We start from the raw sequence: 19,133 nt of genomic DNA on the forward strand, positions 1-19,133 counted from the left end.
TTTATTCAAAAAGCATCTAAGACTATAAATGCCTTAAACCCACCAGGTGGAGTCTCACAGTTAGTGAAATCAAGTATCACAGGGAAAAAAAAGTACAAACCAGCAGCAAAACCTGTTTTTCTGGGAGGAAACTATGGGGCTTTTCTTCCCTTCCTGGAGCCCCAAGCAACGTTTGTTAACCCAATCTATGAGAATCACACAGAAATGACCGATACTTTGCTATTTGAATTGCAGAGAGAAGGTGTAGAAGAAAAACGAGCTGAGGATACGTGAAAATGAAGTGTTCGGAAATACACGTACCAGAAACTTCACGTTTTGTGAAACACAAAAAGGAATCTCTGGTAACTGACTGACCGCCATATTGCCCATGAACTTTTTCAAAACCGGCACCAGGATTTTTGTTCTCAGTATAATAATTTAAAACACCTTATGCTTCGTTCAGATACTGGAGTATCTTTCTACTGTTATCAATACTCTAGATGATTGACTATGCAATTACTATACTGGAACAGTTATTAACTACGCCCACTGATCTTACAGAAGTAGGAATACGCTTTTTTTATTGTTCTTGGACATATTTCTTTTAACACTAAATAACCCTAGGAACAGTCAGCATATTAGCCAAGTATAAACCCAGTATTGTTGGTCTTTCAGAAAACAGCTCATCAAGTAAGCGCAGTGCAGGCAGCGCTCGCAACAGAGCCTGTGAAATCCACAGCAAAGACAAAATCACCTTCATCTTTCAAGTAAGACCCCAAATCAGGGAATGGCGTACCCCTGACTGCTGTTTGCTTTGAAACAGTGTGATGAAATCCCCGCTGAGCAGTAAAGCACCTTTCCAGAAGAATGAGGTAGCCTGCTTACAGATTAGCACACGAACTCCAAGATGATTAACATGATTCTGCTTCTTGCTCACGTGTTGTTTCTCCAGGAAAAAAAAAAAAAAACACCTTAAAACTTTTCAACTCAGTACTCTCAACTATATTTCTTGGTACACATCAGACTGGATTAATCTCACAACGGTTTGGACATGCATAAGCACAGACAAGTGAGTTTGTTCTCTCAACTCCCCTCTCTTACAGTCAATGGAGAGAAATAAGCACTTTCAGGGCACGATTCATCATATCCTAAAATAGATATTTGAGACAAGTGTGACTCATCTGACCTATCTGCGTTGACTAAAGGGAGTCTAGACAACTAGCTCAAACAGAGCTATCTACATTGTGGAGGATGTCTGAATCTGGGGAGACAAATCCTACCCATTGTGCTGTCATTTTAAAGCAGTAGAGTCCTTACCAAAGTGGCACTGGGCTGCCGAAATCGAATGGCACGGTATGGGGGGCCCTTGCTTCATTTCTAATCTGAACATCGTCCCAACTAACAGCAATTAGGTGGAAAGCACACAGCCACCGATGTTATTTCTAGACTCTGAAAATAACCAAAAGTTTGAAAAGAAAGAGGAAGAGACTAGAAATTTTATCCTGTGCTGTACAATGAACTCCGGCCACGTGGATGTCCCAGATGTCATTCAACTTTACAGCGCGGACTGCTACCCTAGAAGCAGAGGAATACAGCAAATGTCACAAAATGGTTTTCAAAACCATTCTCTTCACACCGCTATGTGAAAAATTCTCTGCTGACAACTTCTCTTACAATTCATTCCACAAATATTCCGAGGGAGTAATTTCTGAGAAGAAAATAAAAGAAGGTGCTGCATGCACAAACGACTGATTGCATCTCAGATCTACACAAAAAACCCCCTCGCCCCTCAGATGACAAGGCATGCTCCGGGGGACTTCTCATTCAACAAGTTTATCAAAATTTAGCGTATGTAAGATCAGAGCTTTTCTCTCACCCCACCGTTTGACCCGAAACTTTGATATGAACTAAGACATCTGAGTTGTCATCTTACACATAACATCTCCTTCCTAGCGCCTGCCGATTCCAAAGATTCACTCTGATTCAGCAAATTATGATACGGGTGGACTGTTTGCAGAATTTTTTAAGGTATCGACTGTCTTTCACCTTGCTGAAAACCTGTAAACCTGCTACTTTGCCTAATCAGAAAAATTTAATTCATTAGGCACGCAGACAAACATCTGAAAAATTATCCCAGCACTTTTCCACCCTATATTGACAAAAAAAGATCAAACAAAATGAATGCATTGCCTAATTAAACCTTTACCAGAATGGGATCTTAAGCAACTTGTCACATGCCCTCCATAGTTGCTTCTTATTTATATGAAATTAATTATTTCTAAAGATGCTCTCTCCTCTTGGAGCTACCATACAATTACACTAATATTTATACTCCGAGGCAAACGTTGGCAAATGATTATTTCATGACAAATCACGTACAGTCTCAGAACAAAGCTCTATCATGGTCACTGCACTTACAAGATACTGCACTATGGTTTTTCAACGTGTTACATTAACCATGGAATCTGGCTGCTGTCTCAAGAAATGATGTTTAAAGTCTTGATAATGGAGACATTAACAAGCTTTGCCGCTGAGCACATTTTTATTTAAACTGTGCTCCTACCTAATCCCTCTAACAATTCAGAGAAATCTTGTTGCTGTCCAATAGCGTTTTACAATGGGAAATCAATAATAACCCTCAATTCTACACGTCTTTCCTTTTAAATAAGCTTTAAAAAGCAATGAAATGTGTTGGGATCATGATGATGATGATGATGTTAATAACAGTAATAGCAGCAATAACAACAACAATAACAATAATCATCATCATCGTCCCCAAGCAATAATTCCAAGAAATGTGGCATTTGCCTATTTTACTCATAGGCAAACTGCGTTACCTTTAAAAATATATTCCTCAATACCTCAAGCACCTAGGGCTGGAATGGAGGTGGTTTTATTCTCCAGGACCTACTTTAACTATATGATAATCCTTCCTCAGCTTGTCTTTTCTCAACACTCCACATTTACATCATCTTTCTCCCACGTCTGCGACAGCAGATTAAAACCTATCCAATTTACCAGCTAAGAAAACAGTATTTTTCTTGTTTATAATTATGATGTACACTGATAATTATAATAACTGCTACTTAACAACAAACAGAGGGTAAATTCAGTTTCCTACTGCACAGAGATAACACCGTAGACTATTTTGGCTCCTACCTTCTTGCCACCGTGCAGTCAGGACATAGCTGTCAGGTACAGGTTTTCGTCCAGCTCATCTTTGGAGCCCTCCTCATTTCCCAGACACTTTTGATGTAAAGAAACTGCACGTGCCACTGACCACCACCTCCCGTCCTCAACTTTGTAGTCCGACTTCACGGTATAGTTTTTTTCTCCTAAATTCTCAATTTTGCTCTTTGAAAACGCTGACTTGAACTCTCCCGTGATGTAATTTAAAGCTCAGAATCACTTGAGCCTATATCATTGTCTCCAGCAAGCCCAGTAACTCCCGTGTAGTTTACCACAAAAGACTCAGCAGTATTAACTTTCACTGATTTTTTTAATGTTGCCCACTGCTAGCGAAAATTATTCATTTCTAAAGCTGTTTGTGGCAGTTTTCTTTCTTTCTGGTGAATGTACCTCTGCCAAATGTACGCAGCTCCAACAGCCTCTTTATAGCACTACTGCAGAGACCTCTATAATGGCTATCAGTATTCCGAAACAGACCGTTAGACCTATCCCAACAAAACTCCGCTTCAAAACGATGTTGGCACAAACGCATCTTCCGTTAGCCCCACCGGCAGTTTTTACCCTAACAGCCTATCGTGTTCCTAATGCCTTCTCTCAGCACCGAGGTTCCTTTTACTTGTACTTGAATTAATCCTATCCTTGGTAGACGACAACTACTTTTGGTTTTTGGAATTTTCTCACGCCACAGGACTGCTGAGTCCTATTGAACGTACAGCTACAGAAAACACAGCGTATCGCGGCCATTTCTAAAATCATATTACACCAGAGTCGCACATTTTTAAAATTAAGTTGAGGACAGGTGAGGTTACGGGGACATTACAGTTCCTTTGGTCACTAAACTTAGTTATTTAATGAAATTAAATATTCACGTTACTGGGAATATTTAAATATACTCGTTATTTTGAAGCATCAGAATGAAAAAATACGAGCAAGTCTGGTACATATTCAGATACTGGGTTAACTTCTGCTGTTTCGCCTACTGGTGTTTTGGCAAATTCTAAGTTTCTAATCTGTCAATCACTTAAAGAAACCTGAGTTGGTAGGCTAACTACCATATGTAGCAGTACCACCATGTCTCCACCAAGGAACTTTAACAGAATAGTTTCACCTAATGCTTTTCCTGCCTCAGAGCAGATGGTTGTTTAATTTGATCATTGTTACATTCCTTAGACCGAATTCTATCTGCACTTTTTTAGAGGATTTTTGAGAAGTCTATTTTGTGGAACAAAGCATCAAAGAAATGTGCTTGTTTCTGAAGCCACAGAATGAACAGAATAAATACAAGATTGTTCACTTTCTTAAAATATCACTGTATATACGTACTATGTCATTTCTGCACCACACTCTTGCAGGGAAACTAAAATAACCTGCTTTTTTTTTCCAAGGAAAGCGGTATTACCTGCTGTGCCTCTGTTCCTAAATTTGGTAACAAAATTAGTAATGAACATTTATGTTTAAACATTAACGGTGCAAGGTCTTGGCACTATTAACTACCCAACGAAGCAGGAAATGTGAGGCTGCAAGCACTCGAAACTGAAAATGTTGGGTACGTACTCGATTTTCTGGGGATTTATACTACGGACGGAATAAAAGCCTTATGGCACGTGTTACTGATGTGTTAGCTTTGAATGTTATACAGGTCTTTCTTATTAATTCCTCTCTTCTTTAAGGTTCTGTGCAGTTTGCGCCGTCGGTATTTGTAGTTCTAGTTTGATGTATAGTCATCTATATATTGATATAGGCTATCCCGCTCCTCCCTTGGAATGAAGCCTCTCTTTCGACATTACCTGTCAACACCCATGACTGGAGGCAGCCCATCATCTCGGGGACTGATTGCCTTCTCACCTGCATTAGTTGCACCTACCAAAAATTCCACTCCAGTATAAAATAAGGTTGAGGCCAATTACACCCAGCCCGTTTCCAAGGGCACATCTGGATCTCGCCTTGACCAGTGCAAACGCCCATTCGTAGTACCAGTGCAACTGCCCTAACGCACATGGGATGCGGGATGAGAATCCCGCAAGCAGAACCTGCGTCCCTGGGAAGTCATTCCCCATTCCGACTCACGAGGTCCCTCCACTCTATGGAGAATTGCTAAAGTTAATTTATAATCAAGAAACGCATCTACCCAGGCCTTTTACTTTCTAGCAATTCACAAGCTACTAACACAAGGCCGTTTTCCTCTCATATTTAAACTGCTCAGACATAGTCTCCTCACCCTAAAGATTTCCTTTGCAGTTAATTGGTCATTAATCGTCATGGATCTCCTCTTAAGCAAAGCATGAAACTTTTCAGTTGTCATGAATCCCTGCTGCAAGCTAACAGCTGTCACAGCAGCTTGCAGGTTGGTTTATCAATGGAGATGCTAAAGAATATAACTTGATGACATACACGAACGTAACAGGTAATTAATCTGGAGACCCCATCCAGGATCCAAGCCAGAGGGGAGAGTGAAATCTATCTCTAAGTTGAAAACCGCTGCAAAGATTACCTCTGCAAGACACAACTTTCTGAAATGCATACCTATTTATACTGCTGTCACAGCTGGCAATAGTATTTTTACAATTCATAAAACCGGGCCAATAAATAAATATCTAAAAAGATCTACTCCGTTCTTCTGCAAACCCTAAGAAAAGGTCATTCCTAGATCAGACAGATCACAGAACTGACCTTCTTTGTACTACTGTCAGGTGATGGGGAGGGAAGAGAAGGAGAGACAAAAGAGATCATCTGAACTGATGAGTCTCAACTTACACAGCACAGAGGAAGGAGTGGAGTGGGAGAGCTCAGACTCAAGCGAATGACTCTCCAAGTTTGCATTTTTCGTGGACTTGCCCGCTGAATTGATGGAAAGAAACACAACATATGAACAAACAAAGATGAAGAGGTAGAGTGTGATCAGACTCCTCAGCAGGCACTGGCAGCAGGAGCGGCCGCTGGGGCACGGCAGGGGTGGTGACCAGTGGGATGAAGAAGCAATGGAAGAGGAGGAGTGGCGTGTGGAACATAACCTCTCCATGTCACCCTCCTTTGTGAGAGCTGTATGAGGGTCAAGTAGAGGTGAAGGGAAGAAAAAAAAAGAGAAGGCCAACAGAAAAATAACGATAATTCAATTACAAGCAGCGAGAACTTATAAAATCTTTGAGCAGACAAACAATGTTAATGACGTACTTTTGGGAGGCAGTGTGGGTGCCCAAGAACAGCTGCAAAGGTCGTAGCCATAAATGACTCTGTTCAGATGCCAGCGCAGATTTATCCCTCTATCCAGTACTGAGGTATACAGGGTTTTGGAAGAGCTTTTAAAAAAATGTTCTTAGAAATTTGAAGGTTTTTCTTCAGGAAAGGATGTTCCAAATGGATTAGTTTAAATTGGTTTCTTTCTACTGTTAAATAAAATTAAAACAACAGGTATGAAATGAAATAAATTAGCAAAATATATGAAAATTCATGCCTCCTGAATGGTTCATGTTTTGAAGCAATGTACCTTACTGATGTGTTAAGTAGCACAGATTAGCCAGAATTTACCCAATTTGTAAGTGCCCTGTAACGCAGCAATTCTTCCCATCAGGAATCGTCACTCTTACTAGCGTTTTCATCAATTCATTTCCAGGGGCAAAAAAATACCATGAGAAATCTGGATTTCCCAACCACAATGAATTTAACAACTCGGCTTTATAAAAGCCTGTGTGCATTGCTGGCAAAAATAACGATGGTATTCTATGGCATTATTGAAAAAAACGTATCCACCTCATACCAAAGAGATGCTGCCCAAGGGTTTCAGTCTCATCACCGCAGGAATGAGAAGTCCCGCAAGCAATCCCAGAAGGCGGCACTACCTATTGTCCAGTTTTCCATATGTTCTTCTTGTCCACTCCTTTCCTTATACTCCTCTCACTGTCATGCAGATAAGCCCGTGATCAACGGTTAACGTCAGAAATTTATGTCAGCAAGGAACCCTCAAGTCATCTCAGACTCCAATTCTAGAATTAGCTTATTTCTTGAATTATTACAGCCCGCTATTGTTTGCCAAGCACTGGGCCTACTAAAAAAAATATGTTCCAGTCCTAAAAGTTGTAAATGCGTACATAGGCAAGGCAAAGTTACAGACACTAGGATTTTCAATAAATAACAAATCACAAGTAAGCCTGATTTTACTGATTTCAGGTTAAAATATCTGCCTTCAGAAGTGAAAACGGTGAGATCCTGACACGAGAGAATACTTTATGCATTCCCTGACAGATATGAGGTAAGAATCTGTTCCTAAAAACACATTTGTGACAGCTGATTTAAGACCTTTTTTTTTTTTTTTAATTGCTACCTTTCTTAATGAATCACAACATTCGTAATACTTCGTACAAACATGCACATGCACACACACACTCCCACAGGGCACACAAACCCCCAACTGTGCTGGAGATAGTATATCCCACACAGACTCACATCATCCACACAACTTTAAAGAGCCAAATCAATAAAAAATAAGAAAACCACTTGATGCAGAGCTGAACGTTTTAACTATGTCTGGGCTGGTGGTCTGTAACAAGGAAAGAACCTTGTACGTGTTTGTGTGGTCTAGGCGTGGTTTTAGAATAACTGGAGGAAGAATGAAGTGCACAGATCGCACACTTCGGCAAAGAGTCACATCCCATCCCCAGAGGTGTCCAAGGCCAGGTTGGACGGGGCTGGGAGCAACCTGGGCTGGGGGGAGGTGTCCCTGCCCAGGGCTGGGGGTTGGAACTGGATGATCTTTAAGGTCCCTTCCAACCCAAACTATTCTATTATTCTATACTGCAATACTATAAAATGCATACTAATGTTACTTTGCAATCACAGAGTGGCATCCCCGTTTCCCTTCCCCTTTGCAGGAAGGAGAAAGCCTCTTCCCATGCTGCCAAGAAAAACAAAAAGATTTTTAAGGTCCTTGATGACCTAAGGTGGGGAACATTCCTTCTAGATCTCAAATTTGGTGACAAGCATCATCTTGAGCATACACAAAAGGACCCAGACAGCCAATAATCAGAGAGAATTCATTCTGCTTCCTCTGAAATCCATCCATCCGGATCAGTATCTTGTCTCCAGCTGCAGCCAGCCGCTGTTCCTGACAAGAGAACAGCTTCCTCACTGTTGTCCTAGAAAATCTACATCCAGGAAGTCAAGTTTGGTGAAGGGGGAAAACACCTCTCCTACGTGCCTTGCTACAGCACGAAGCTTGAGCTCGTAACAGCTGTCAGGGTTGCAGGACTGCCTATTCCCTGCATCATTCTAGAAATTACACCCTCGGGGTACCGTTAACTTTAATTTATAATAAAACAATCTGAAAGGCAGCCTCCGGTGGAAAGACTGGAAGTGTGAGAGGAATACTAAAAAGCGAAAACCAAGCAAGCTTGCAAGCAATTAACGACGGGGAGGCTATATTTGTTTTTTAAATAAACTGAAGATGAAATCCCCGTATGCTGGAATAAGCTGTGCCCCCGGGGAAGAAGGTGGTGGTACCACCGGGTGTTAGGCCACGGACCCGATGCTGGAACAGGTTATATCGTCATCACCCCAGATGTCAGCAGTCCAAACCGTCGTTCCCGGTGGGGAGGAACCATCCCGCCTTCCCACCAAAGCAGGTAAAGAGCAACACCCCACTTGCTCTGCTGCCTCTCCTGCAAGCACAGTTAACATCTTTCAGCTCCTCCTCCTCCTCCAGTCTCCAAAAAATCGGCAATGCCGTGGCTCTCTCAGCGGGACAGCCTCAGCTCATCTGCCTAGCTCGCTCGCTTCGTGCCCTTTGTACCACTAGCACGTAGCAACGGGTCAGGAACCTACAAATCACAGAAAACTTCACCCAGTAAACGTCTGACATCTGCAAAAGCAAAGAGACGGACACGCTCAGCTTCTCGACTCTCAGACCCGCGATCCTCTTTTCTGGTTTGGGAATAAAGTACATCGTGGCCATCCAATCTGAGATACCACAGAATCACATAAAAGAATCAGGTGAAAGGATTTTGCTATTGTTTTTCTTGTAATTGTATTCCTGAGATACAATTCTGTGCGCTGAGCTTCAGAGAGAATGTTGTAAAACTCCCACTGTTATAACATCACGCGACACCACCACGCGGAGGCCCTATAATTAAATTATTCATTTAATGAGGTTAGTTGCTAAACTACACATAATGGTTCGAAGGAAGAAATACAAAGTGTTACGAACAAAGGTAAATTACACTGTATTTTCCTCTGCATCAGCTGCAGATACCTGTAATTGTTCTCCAAGCCATTACTCCGCATTAACTCAAACCGCTATCAGTAGGTTGTTATTTAAAGTGAGCGGGTGCTGCCTGTTAACGCAGCCAAGATTTTGTTCAAGCGGAGGTGAAATGATTCGCTGAAACCCCTGAGAACAAAGCGCCAGCATCAGTGACTTAATTAGAGCTAAGCGCAGCTCATACCGCACTCTCGGTGACAATTTACAGCCGCGTCGCCACTACCGGCGCGGAGAAAAATCTCTCCGCCGAGGGAACACCAACTATGCAAAAAGTAGAGAAAAATCATTGCGGACTGTAGATATCGGCCACTACACCAGCCGAGATCCTCAGCCTTGCCGAAAGCAGCGCGCCGAGTGGCAGCGGACACGGGACGCTGGGCTCGGCCGTGACGTAAACGTCCCATACGCAGCATCGCATCGAAATCTGCGCTTCCAACACGGCGCCCCTTGGCCGGCCGCCGGCGGCGGGCTGCGCTTTCGTGCCGACACTGGCAATTCACGGCCCCGCCAATAGCGGGGTTTTTTATCAAACACGCAGAGCACCCGTTCCACCCTCAGAAACAAAGCACCACGTATTTTTCATACCACGCTTACTACTTTATGTTGGAATCTCTTCTAAATTCTAAAATGCTCCTCGGCTCTTCAGAGGCCAAAGAAGATTGAGCAGGTTCAAGTCTGTATTTGAGGGCACAGCTTTGCCAACACAAGTTTTTAACAGTGACTCGGGCGTTCTGTCACTTCCAACGTGAAGCAAACCCCACGTTACAATGGTTGACTAAGAATTCGCTTTTCTCTTCCATTTCCACATTTTATCTTTACTATCATCTCTGGCCTGTGTTTCACTGTACACATAACGTTCTTCTTTGAGGCTGAAAACCAGTCTTTTCTGTGAACCGGAGATACGCAAACCTAATACTGTTTTTTTTTTTTTAAAAAAAACTTTGTTTTAAAACACAATGTTATTAAACTAAGTATGAGTAAAATCACAGTATAATATTTAGAGGGGGAAAAAATGGAAACAAACCCGGTATCTGTGAAGTTACAGAACTAATTTTATAAAAAAAAAAATCGATTTTAGTTTTTTAAAGAATAAAAGAAGATTAAAATAAGTGTATGGACAGAACAAAAGAGAAACGTGAAAAAACACTGGCATCTGAACAGAATAAAAATTAAAACAGTGACATAAAAAAAAAAAAGCAAACCCAAAACACAAATGCATGCTAAAAGTACATAAACTAAGTAAGGGTTACAAAGCACTGACTTACGCAGATTTAATCTACTACTATTATTACTGGAGCTAGTATCTTAGTTAATAAGCCGTAACTTTATATTCCTCATTCCAAAACATCATGGCAAATGGTGTTTTGGGAAATGACAAGTCAAAGCTAAGTCGGAAACATGTCAGAAGTGCGACAGAAGGTAATTTCTTTTAAACAAGGAAAAATATTATTCTCTCTTCAGGTTCATTAGGAGTTTCCGCGTTTAATGACCTACTGAAATACATTCACGTAACTCATGTTATTGCTTCTCCAAACGCTTCAAATTTAAAATCGTACCTTTCACATCCTCATCTTCAATGGTTGTATTGGAACTCTCTGTTGATTCCTGTTAAGAAGTAAATATAAGCAGAATGTATAAAACAAGCCGAGCCTTATTTGCGCGCCTTTGGAAATGACAGTTAGTTACAGATACCATGCAAAGCCTTGAAGCAGGGTGGGATGGAATTCACAAACAAATGGTCACACACCGATTAAGACGTTTCCACCCAAAACCGATGTCAAACATTGCCATCCTCTACAGTAGGGACCATAAATACATTTCCTGCTGTCTGATGCTTTGACTTCACAGGAATGTAAAGGAAACTTTTGTTTTTTTCTTTAACATCTGACTGTACAAAGTCCATCTGAAATGCTGTATGAATCACCTCAGCCAAGCAGGAGAGCTTGCCGTTTTAAGCTTAGTGATTAAACCAACTGTGCAAAATCAGTCATTCCACTCCAACTTCTAAATACGCAGACTTGCGCCTGCTACAATTTACAACCCTTTTTCTACTGGTATGACTTATGCGAAGTATATTAAAATAAAGCCTCCCAGTGATTTTAAGATACTGGATCAGGTTCTGTCATTTTTATGCAGTTTTTGTGATTTAAAAAATTTGGGGAAGGAGATGGAGAATTGATAAATAGATGATAACAAGTTTGACAAACTGAGGTATCTTTGTAGTTGTAGTCTTCAAACGACCAGTCGTGTAGAGGAATGACTCATCTATCAGACAGTTTATACTTAAGCCACCACACTGTTAAAAAGGCAAGGGTTCTGTAACTCAAGTCTTTCATGAATTACCAGAAACATGAAATATTACGGGCAAATTCACCAGGGCACTGTCAAATCTAATAGCTACGGTTTTAGAAAGCCTCAAAGTTTTTAAACTTGATTTTTTTTATCTTGAAAAGTAGAATCAATATAATATTTTTTTTTAATTCACAGCTCAATAGAAAAAGGATTAACCTGTCTATTTTTATAGGAATAAAGGATTTATGGATTTTATAGATTTGAAGGATTTTACAATTAAATAATAGAAGGTAAATTTGACAGTGCCCTTTATTTAGTGTGTCCTCACAAGGCTGAGCCGAAGGAATGTTCAAAACGGTTAATGCATTACTTAGACCTTAAAAAAAAAAACCAAACACAAAACACATGTGCATCCATAAATAAAACTACATGAATTAATTCACAGGCAAACAAAACTGAACAAATCACCATGCTTTTCCTGAACTGGCTGGTGTGAGACGTTTCGCTCTACACAGATGTATCATGCTCTATCACTTGAAGTATTAGATCAAGTACTCATGAGTAAACAAAACCCCCACACAAATACAAGTTGTAAACACCATGCACAAGCTCACACGGCAGATGTAGCCTGTAATATCGAAGCATCCACTCCAGTTGCCATACTATAACGATCAGTCTTTCAGACAAATTTAGGAGTTAACTCTCCGCGTTAAGTGGTTTGCTTGCCTGCTGTGACCTTTTGGGACATTGAGTATCTTAATTGCTACGATGATACAATAAAGTCAAGTAGATGTAGTCATGCCAATATTTTATCTGGGTTTTCTGGTCTTTAGTGGACTTCAGCGATAAAGATTAGACTAGCGTTCAAACACAGGCTGTCTGTTGCCTAGGAGTTTTGAACTTGGGGAGCCGAAGAAGTAATAACATGAAAATAAAAGCTCTACGTTCGACAGATGCAAGGGACATGAAGGGATGGGATACACCAGCACAATACACGCCATCGGCACTTTCATGCTTGAGAAATGTCTGCATGCATTATTTTTTCCACTCGGATTCAATCCTTCTCATATGAAATAACCACAAGTAGTTAAGACTACATAAATGAAATGTCATTTCTTTAAGTCAACGCTGTAAACAGTGACATTTATGTTGAAGAGTAAATTCTTTCCAGGAAAACTAGGAACATGTGCTATATGTAAATGATGATATTTCCTGGCCTTTTTCAAGTCCATGCATGAAAAAAACAAAACAAAACACGTTTTAGGAATCAGCTGCCAAATGCAAACATCACAATACACAAGAAAAAAGAAAAGAGCATGAAGAAAACGTATTAAAAAAAAAAATCAAAAGACCTCTTTATCACTTGAAATGTTAATTTTTTTTTTTTTTTTTTTTTGAAACTGCTCAGTGATGTTATGGAAGAAAACCAAAGTCCTGTGCAAAAGATGTCACAACACGGTGTATGCTGCGAAAGAGCAGATGGGATAAACTGAAATGACATCTTTATCGAAGGTGACGACTGCAGATGAAACTCATCAGTAAAATCTCACCACGCTCTGACAACAGCGTTCTTTGGTTTTATTCAGACCGCAGCATTTTTGGCTGAAAGGAGAGCGAGCCCCCCCCCTGCCCCGGTCCCCGGTCCTGGTGGCATGGGGGTACTGAACTCTGCCCATCGCTACCGATTCCCCCCGGGAGCTTCGGCAGCTCAGCACTCAGCGGGACGCACGGAGCAGGTGAACGGAGATGAAAACAGGCTTGAAAGACACCAGGCGTCAACAAAACTCAGGAATGAGATTTTTTTTCCTTGATACATTCCTGGAAGGGCCCTATTTTGCTGTGGGACAGCGGATGGAATGTGTGGTGTGGTAAAAAAAAAAGCAAGATGGAGTTGATTCTTTCTGAATACCTTATTTCCATCAGGGTTGTGGATTACTGTAGTTTGGGGCTCCTGAGCGAGAACAAAATAAAGAGAAAAAGAGTTCCCGTTGGTAAATACATTCTCGTTAGCGTGAGGGAGTGCAAGAAGAGCCAGCTCACAAATGCTGAACACTGACAAGAGCTAAAACAAACGTTAACTGTTGCCAGAAGGTGAAACTGGATGTTTTTAAAACAGATTTCCTCAACAGCAAGCCAGCAAAAAAAGAGCACGTCACCTAAAGCAGCAGCATGCAGAGACCTTATTCATGACCCACGTAGACAGGGCTTTGAAGCTCCGGAGATCTGCAGAGGCTCTCTTTTGCACAAGGGCATAAATCACCTCTTTTCTTTAAGCGTGTTTGCTTGTATTAGTATTAAGTCATCACATAAAAATACAGATGAATTGATAAGGATTAAGGGCGGGTTAACCACCTCTAAACACTACCGTGTTTTGGAAGATGTGGATTACAACCAACTGCTGCCCCGGCAAAGCAGCATAAAAGCAAGCGAGAGAGATCTTTGCGTCATTTTAATTTGCCCAAATCCTTTTCCTTTAAGAAAACAAACAAACAAACAAAAAAAAGATTAAATAATCTTTGAAATGGCAGTTAGCCAGCACGCTTACAGCGCAGACTTTTGTGCACGGCTACATCTGGGAACAGACCGCCGCATACTCACGCACAGAACCTGTTAACCGGTCCTTAGAAATGACTTTTGCAATGTATGCAAAAAAAAAAACCAAACCAAACCTCAAGAGGAATTATCCACATTTTCGAAGCTATACATGCAGGCACACGGGAAACAATACCTCACAAAATTAGGTACTTATGCACCGCTGTTTGTATTTGTGAGCCCCCGTGATACATGTATGCCTAAGGAATAGGAGCTACTAATAAAAGCAAGACTGCAATAAAAACTCTGATTAGTAATGTTTTCCTAACAGAGCTTATTCATGAGTAATGCCTCCTGCAGGTTTAAATGTGAGAGCAACAAGCAAAAGTGTTTAGCACTAGATGCCTCTCGATCCTAGTGAAGACTTGCAAAGTCCTGCTGAGTTTTAGGAAATACGGGATGAAAATCTGAATAAGGTCTATTTTATGGTAGCCTAGCAATAATCCTGTTAGCTCTCCTTGATATCAATACTCATACTATGACAAAGCAGAGAAAATAATAGAGCTTTTTTTCTTTTTTTCTTTTTTTTTTTTTTTGTGTGCAAACGGTTAGCATTAAAAAGATGGAAACAGTCATCAGGCAAAGAGCTAAGAGCAACATAAAGCGCATTCTACTCACTTTCTGGCACAGCATGCAAAAAAATTCCACTACGGTTACAAACGCTACGACTCTACCGCATCCAGCTTCCATGTAACATTTTCTATTAATAAACACGCTCTAATGGACTTCCTCACAAAAAAAAAAAAAAAGAAAAAGAAAAGAAAAGAAAGCATAATTCAAACAAAAAGATTTTTCCAAAACCTGTTTTTAGAAAGCAAACAGAGTAAATGCACGAAAAAGCAAGAAAAGAAGGAAGAACAAACAGAAGACAGTCAAAAACTTCAAGATAGCAGGAGAAGGAAGATTCCAGGTATACCAGCGCCGGGGTAGGAATATTTTCCTTGGGGCTGGTTACCACGTTCGTTTTGTTGTTTATCTGTAGGTATGCAGAAAATAGAAACAGACAGGCCTTAGAACTGGCGGTAGGCACCGTATCTATATCTCTCTGTATAGAACATCTATATACAGATATAGATATCTATATATAGATATAGATATGGAAATAAAGAATCACAGAAAGATGAACTTATGAACTTGAACGAATGCTAACACTAGATCCGATAGCTCGCTGCAACTCCTCCAAACATGCTAGCTATGGCTTTTCAGATGCGCTATACGCCGGTCTCGATAAGGTATAGATGACTTCGGCCGTGACACTTAAAAGAACAGAGCGCCTTTAAGCAGCAGCTAATCACATACATGAAGCATAAAGAATTAGTATAGGTTTGGAGAAAGTCCTAAATAGCCATTGCATTTTCTTGACGTGCAACAGTATTAAATAATTGCGCCCGGTTGTTCTTTATTGCTAATTACCTATCACCACCATGAATAATATTTGATTATTCACAGCTCTCCAGAAACCTATGGATTTGTTGTTTTTTCTGGGAACAGATTTGAATAAATATAACTGATTCCAAAACTGAATAAATACAACTGATGCTAGAAAGAGACTGGTGCCCCTTTAGCTTTTTTTTGGTGTTATTTTAGGCAAAAATGACCGAGAGCTGTGATTCTTTGCCATCTCAGGAGCCCTGCAGTAACTGCGTATCAGCCGTTCAACTTTTGGTACTACAACCCGAAAGTGGAAGGTTTCACACTATCGTATCTGTAGTCTCACTCCACAAATCAGTACGTCTTATCTGCTTCGCTTTGCACATAAGTCATCATGTTAATTCTTAAGCTTAGCACGGTACTACACCTTTACAAGACTTTTGGCTTTGACTTATAACAACTTCTAATTCAAATTAAACCGTTTAGCAGTAAACTTAACGGTATCTGATTCTTTAAATCCATTTTTAAGATTCAGCTTTCATAAATACAGTGGTATGAAAAGAACAGAAATACTAAAAAGAATGTACCGAGCCACTTTTTACATGCACTAAGAAGCAAGATTAAAGTATAGTAAAACTAGTTTGAAATATGATTTTTTTTTCTTTAACAATAATTAGGAAAAAAATATTACGTACATTTGGGTCATGTCTAATTTTAACATGAGCAGTCCGAAGCGGCATGCAGAACTGGCTGTATAGATATATATCTTGTCTGGAAACACTTTGATCAAAAAAAAAAAGTTCTACTGAACCTCCTTATCAGGGTACTTAATACTAAATGCACAAAACAAAGGAAAAAAAACTTGGAAATTGTTGAGTTAACGGATTTTTGGTAAAATTTAATTGATTTCTTTATTTAAAGAAACAAACTCTAGCATTTTCGGGGTCAAAATTTGGCGTTTTTTCTTTTAAAATAAGAAAAACCTTTCTAACCCCATTAGAAAATGGTGCTATGCTAAGTAACATAGATGAAAAGGCATAAAGAAGGAGGAAGCCCTAGAATGGTGGACCAAACGGAGCTGTGTATGAACCACCTGACTCCGTAGTCTCAGACGAAGTACTCGGCAGCTCAGCCACGCAGGCTGACACGGAACAAGGGCAGAGGTTGGCACCCCTGGGCACGCTGGTGGAGCTTCGTGTCCTCAGCAATTTTCGATGATTGCTTTGCTCTGGTACAGGTGCGGCGGCTGACTTGCGGACTGCAGGAACCAAGCCTGCAGTTGAACTGAATCTTACTTAGAATGTGTCGAGATTATGGAAATGTCGACAGGATTTGCATTAATTAACTACAGACTGCAAATTTCCTTATCTTAACCAGCACTCAACTGGCTTTGAAGAATATAAAGTCGTCTCGTTAATGTCAGGAACATTATCTCGACACTAAATGTTATTCAGTAATATCTGCGATAGGAACTATTCTCCCATATAGAACAAAATGATTTTTCTTTGATTTAAAATCAATGTTCACGGTGCTGTACAGCAGGAAGATGAAAAACTGCGTTGTTGTTTTTTTTTTTTTAACAACAGTCTTTCTACAGAAATTGTCATTAGGAGAAAATACGAGTCATTGTTGAGTTCCAAGTGTTTAGTTTATGCCCCAACTTGGCCTAGTTATTGCCAAATAAATTTCATTTATCTATTCACAATTACAGCCATAAGTTGCAGGGGTGTCCGAGCTCAAGACAGGGAGAAAATAAATACCTTTGTGCATAAAGTCATTCATGGGGAGCCATACGTATTAGCAAGTATTTTATGTATCAACTAACTTGCTTTGACATTTATGGGACTGCGCGATGGGCAAAAATTGAACTCCTTACTCAGGAAAAAACTTGAAAAAAACCCAAACCACCCACGTCAGTAAATCAAATTTCTACAGGAGAAATGTGGAGTAGTGAGAACACATACAACGCTGCTTGACGGCATACTACGTCTTCCGAAACAAGAGAAAAATCACATATCAAGTTGTATAACTACAAGTTTGTATTTTTATGGCAGCGTAGTCATCAAGAGACTACGAATAAAAAGGCCCTAACAAAAAGCAGATAGACATAAAGCAAAAACACGAGGAAAGAAATGAAGATTTCACCAGATTTCATACAGTCCTATTCAGTAGTAGCTTAATACAAAAAATAAAGCGATATGCCAAACGAATGCTTGCTGTTGAATACATAATGAAAACGGGTTAATCAAATTTCATTTCCAATTTTGCCTGAGTAAGGAGAGCAGGCTTGGGTCCGTACTCCCTTGGTGAAAGCCCTACAAAAATAAACAATATCCATTACAGCTACTGCTGAAAACTGCAGGAAATATATTCAAAACTTCTTAGGAAGATACCGAGAACACAGCATCCATTAGCACAAGCAGTAAGAGATAATGTAATTCAAAATACAGTGATTTCTTCTGTGTCAACAGGACTTGGTGAAACCCTTTGAAACGGAGAGAAAACAGCAATAAGCCCGTACGCTTTCTCTCACAGAATGTGTACATGTGATTTTATTAATATATGAACACACATGGTGTATATTTTGCATATATTTTTAACAGCAAACGGAAACGATTCCAAAAGGAGTGAAGGATTTTCACACGGAAGTTAGTCTGAACCTGAACTGTGCTTAAGCGGTGACCTTCCATTTGTTGCGAAGAAGGAAAACTTTTCTATCACCGCCGCGCGTGTCAAAGGCCACTCTGTGGGGTCTGACAGCAGCGCAGGACAGACACACAACCGCTCCACACAGCTGGGCACGACTCTAGAATCACTACTGCTCTTCTGGCCAAAGATTATAAAAATATTTTAAGAAACAAAAACCTCTCTCTTGGGCCTTAACCTTTCCCGTGCTACTTGTGTGACGAAAAGCTAAAGCACACCTCACGTCTGGGATACATACGAGGAATGTCCCCACCGCGCCTTCCCGGTGACCCTCACGTGGACGCTGCTACCGCCGATCCTCTGTCACTGAAATTCTACGTTCCCCCAAAGAAGAGACCATCTACCTGTGTAACTACAAGCCTGCTCAGACCTGACCAGCAATTTTTGCTTTTCGGGGAGGGCTGTACTTCCCCAGTGAAAAGTGTGGATGAGGGATATTCGCCTTCTCGCTGCCGGGACCGGCTGGGACGTGACAGCTGATCACCACCGACCTCTCGAAAGGTCGAACCCGTAATAAACAGGAATAGAGAAAGTTGCCGCGTGGGACCACAGAGGCCAACCGAATGCAAGGCTGGAGAGTGGGTCGAGGAGGAAGAGAAGTTATTGAGGCTGACGGTCAGCTGGGACATTTCGTGACAAAGCCCTGCGCCGTGAAGGAGGTTAGCTGGGAAACTCTAGTGCGGAAAGGCTGTGAAATCGGTTATTTTTACTCCTGAGCATTTAGCACAGCATCTCGCTCTACAGCGGCTCAAGT

At 40.7% G+C, this 19,133-nt stretch overlaps 1 protein-coding gene across 8 annotated transcripts in view; it reads right to left on the reverse strand.

The window, feature by feature from the left end:
* The window catches only part of CAMK2D (calcium/calmodulin dependent protein kinase II delta), a 166,828-nt gene that overhangs the window by 15,059 nt on the left and 132,636 nt on the right, over nucleotides 1–19,133 (reverse strand). For 3 of the 8 annotated variants that reach the window (XM_082482387.1, XM_082482386.1, XM_082482392.1), the window contains exons 14-17: nucleotides 15,219–15,278; nucleotides 13,620–13,661; nucleotides 10,975–11,023; nucleotides 5,923–6,006 (exon numbers count right to left, since the gene is read on the reverse strand). In XM_082482387.1, the coding sequence (XP_082338513.1) occupies nucleotides 5,923–6,006; nucleotides 10,975–11,023; nucleotides 13,620–13,661; nucleotides 15,219–15,278 (235 nt within the window). The remainder of the gene's footprint in view (nucleotides 1–5,922; nucleotides 6,007–10,974; nucleotides 11,024–13,619; nucleotides 13,662–15,218; nucleotides 15,279–19,133) is intronic. The other 5 variants (XM_082482388.1, XM_082482389.1, XM_082482390.1 and 2 more) reach the window with 5 other exon arrangements.

This window comes from Vanellus vanellus (genome assembly GCF_965231255.1).
Source record: "Vanellus vanellus genome assembly, chromosome: 4".
In the NCBI taxonomy this organism is placed as follows: Eukaryota; Metazoa; Chordata; class Aves; order Charadriiformes; family Charadriidae; genus Vanellus; species Vanellus vanellus.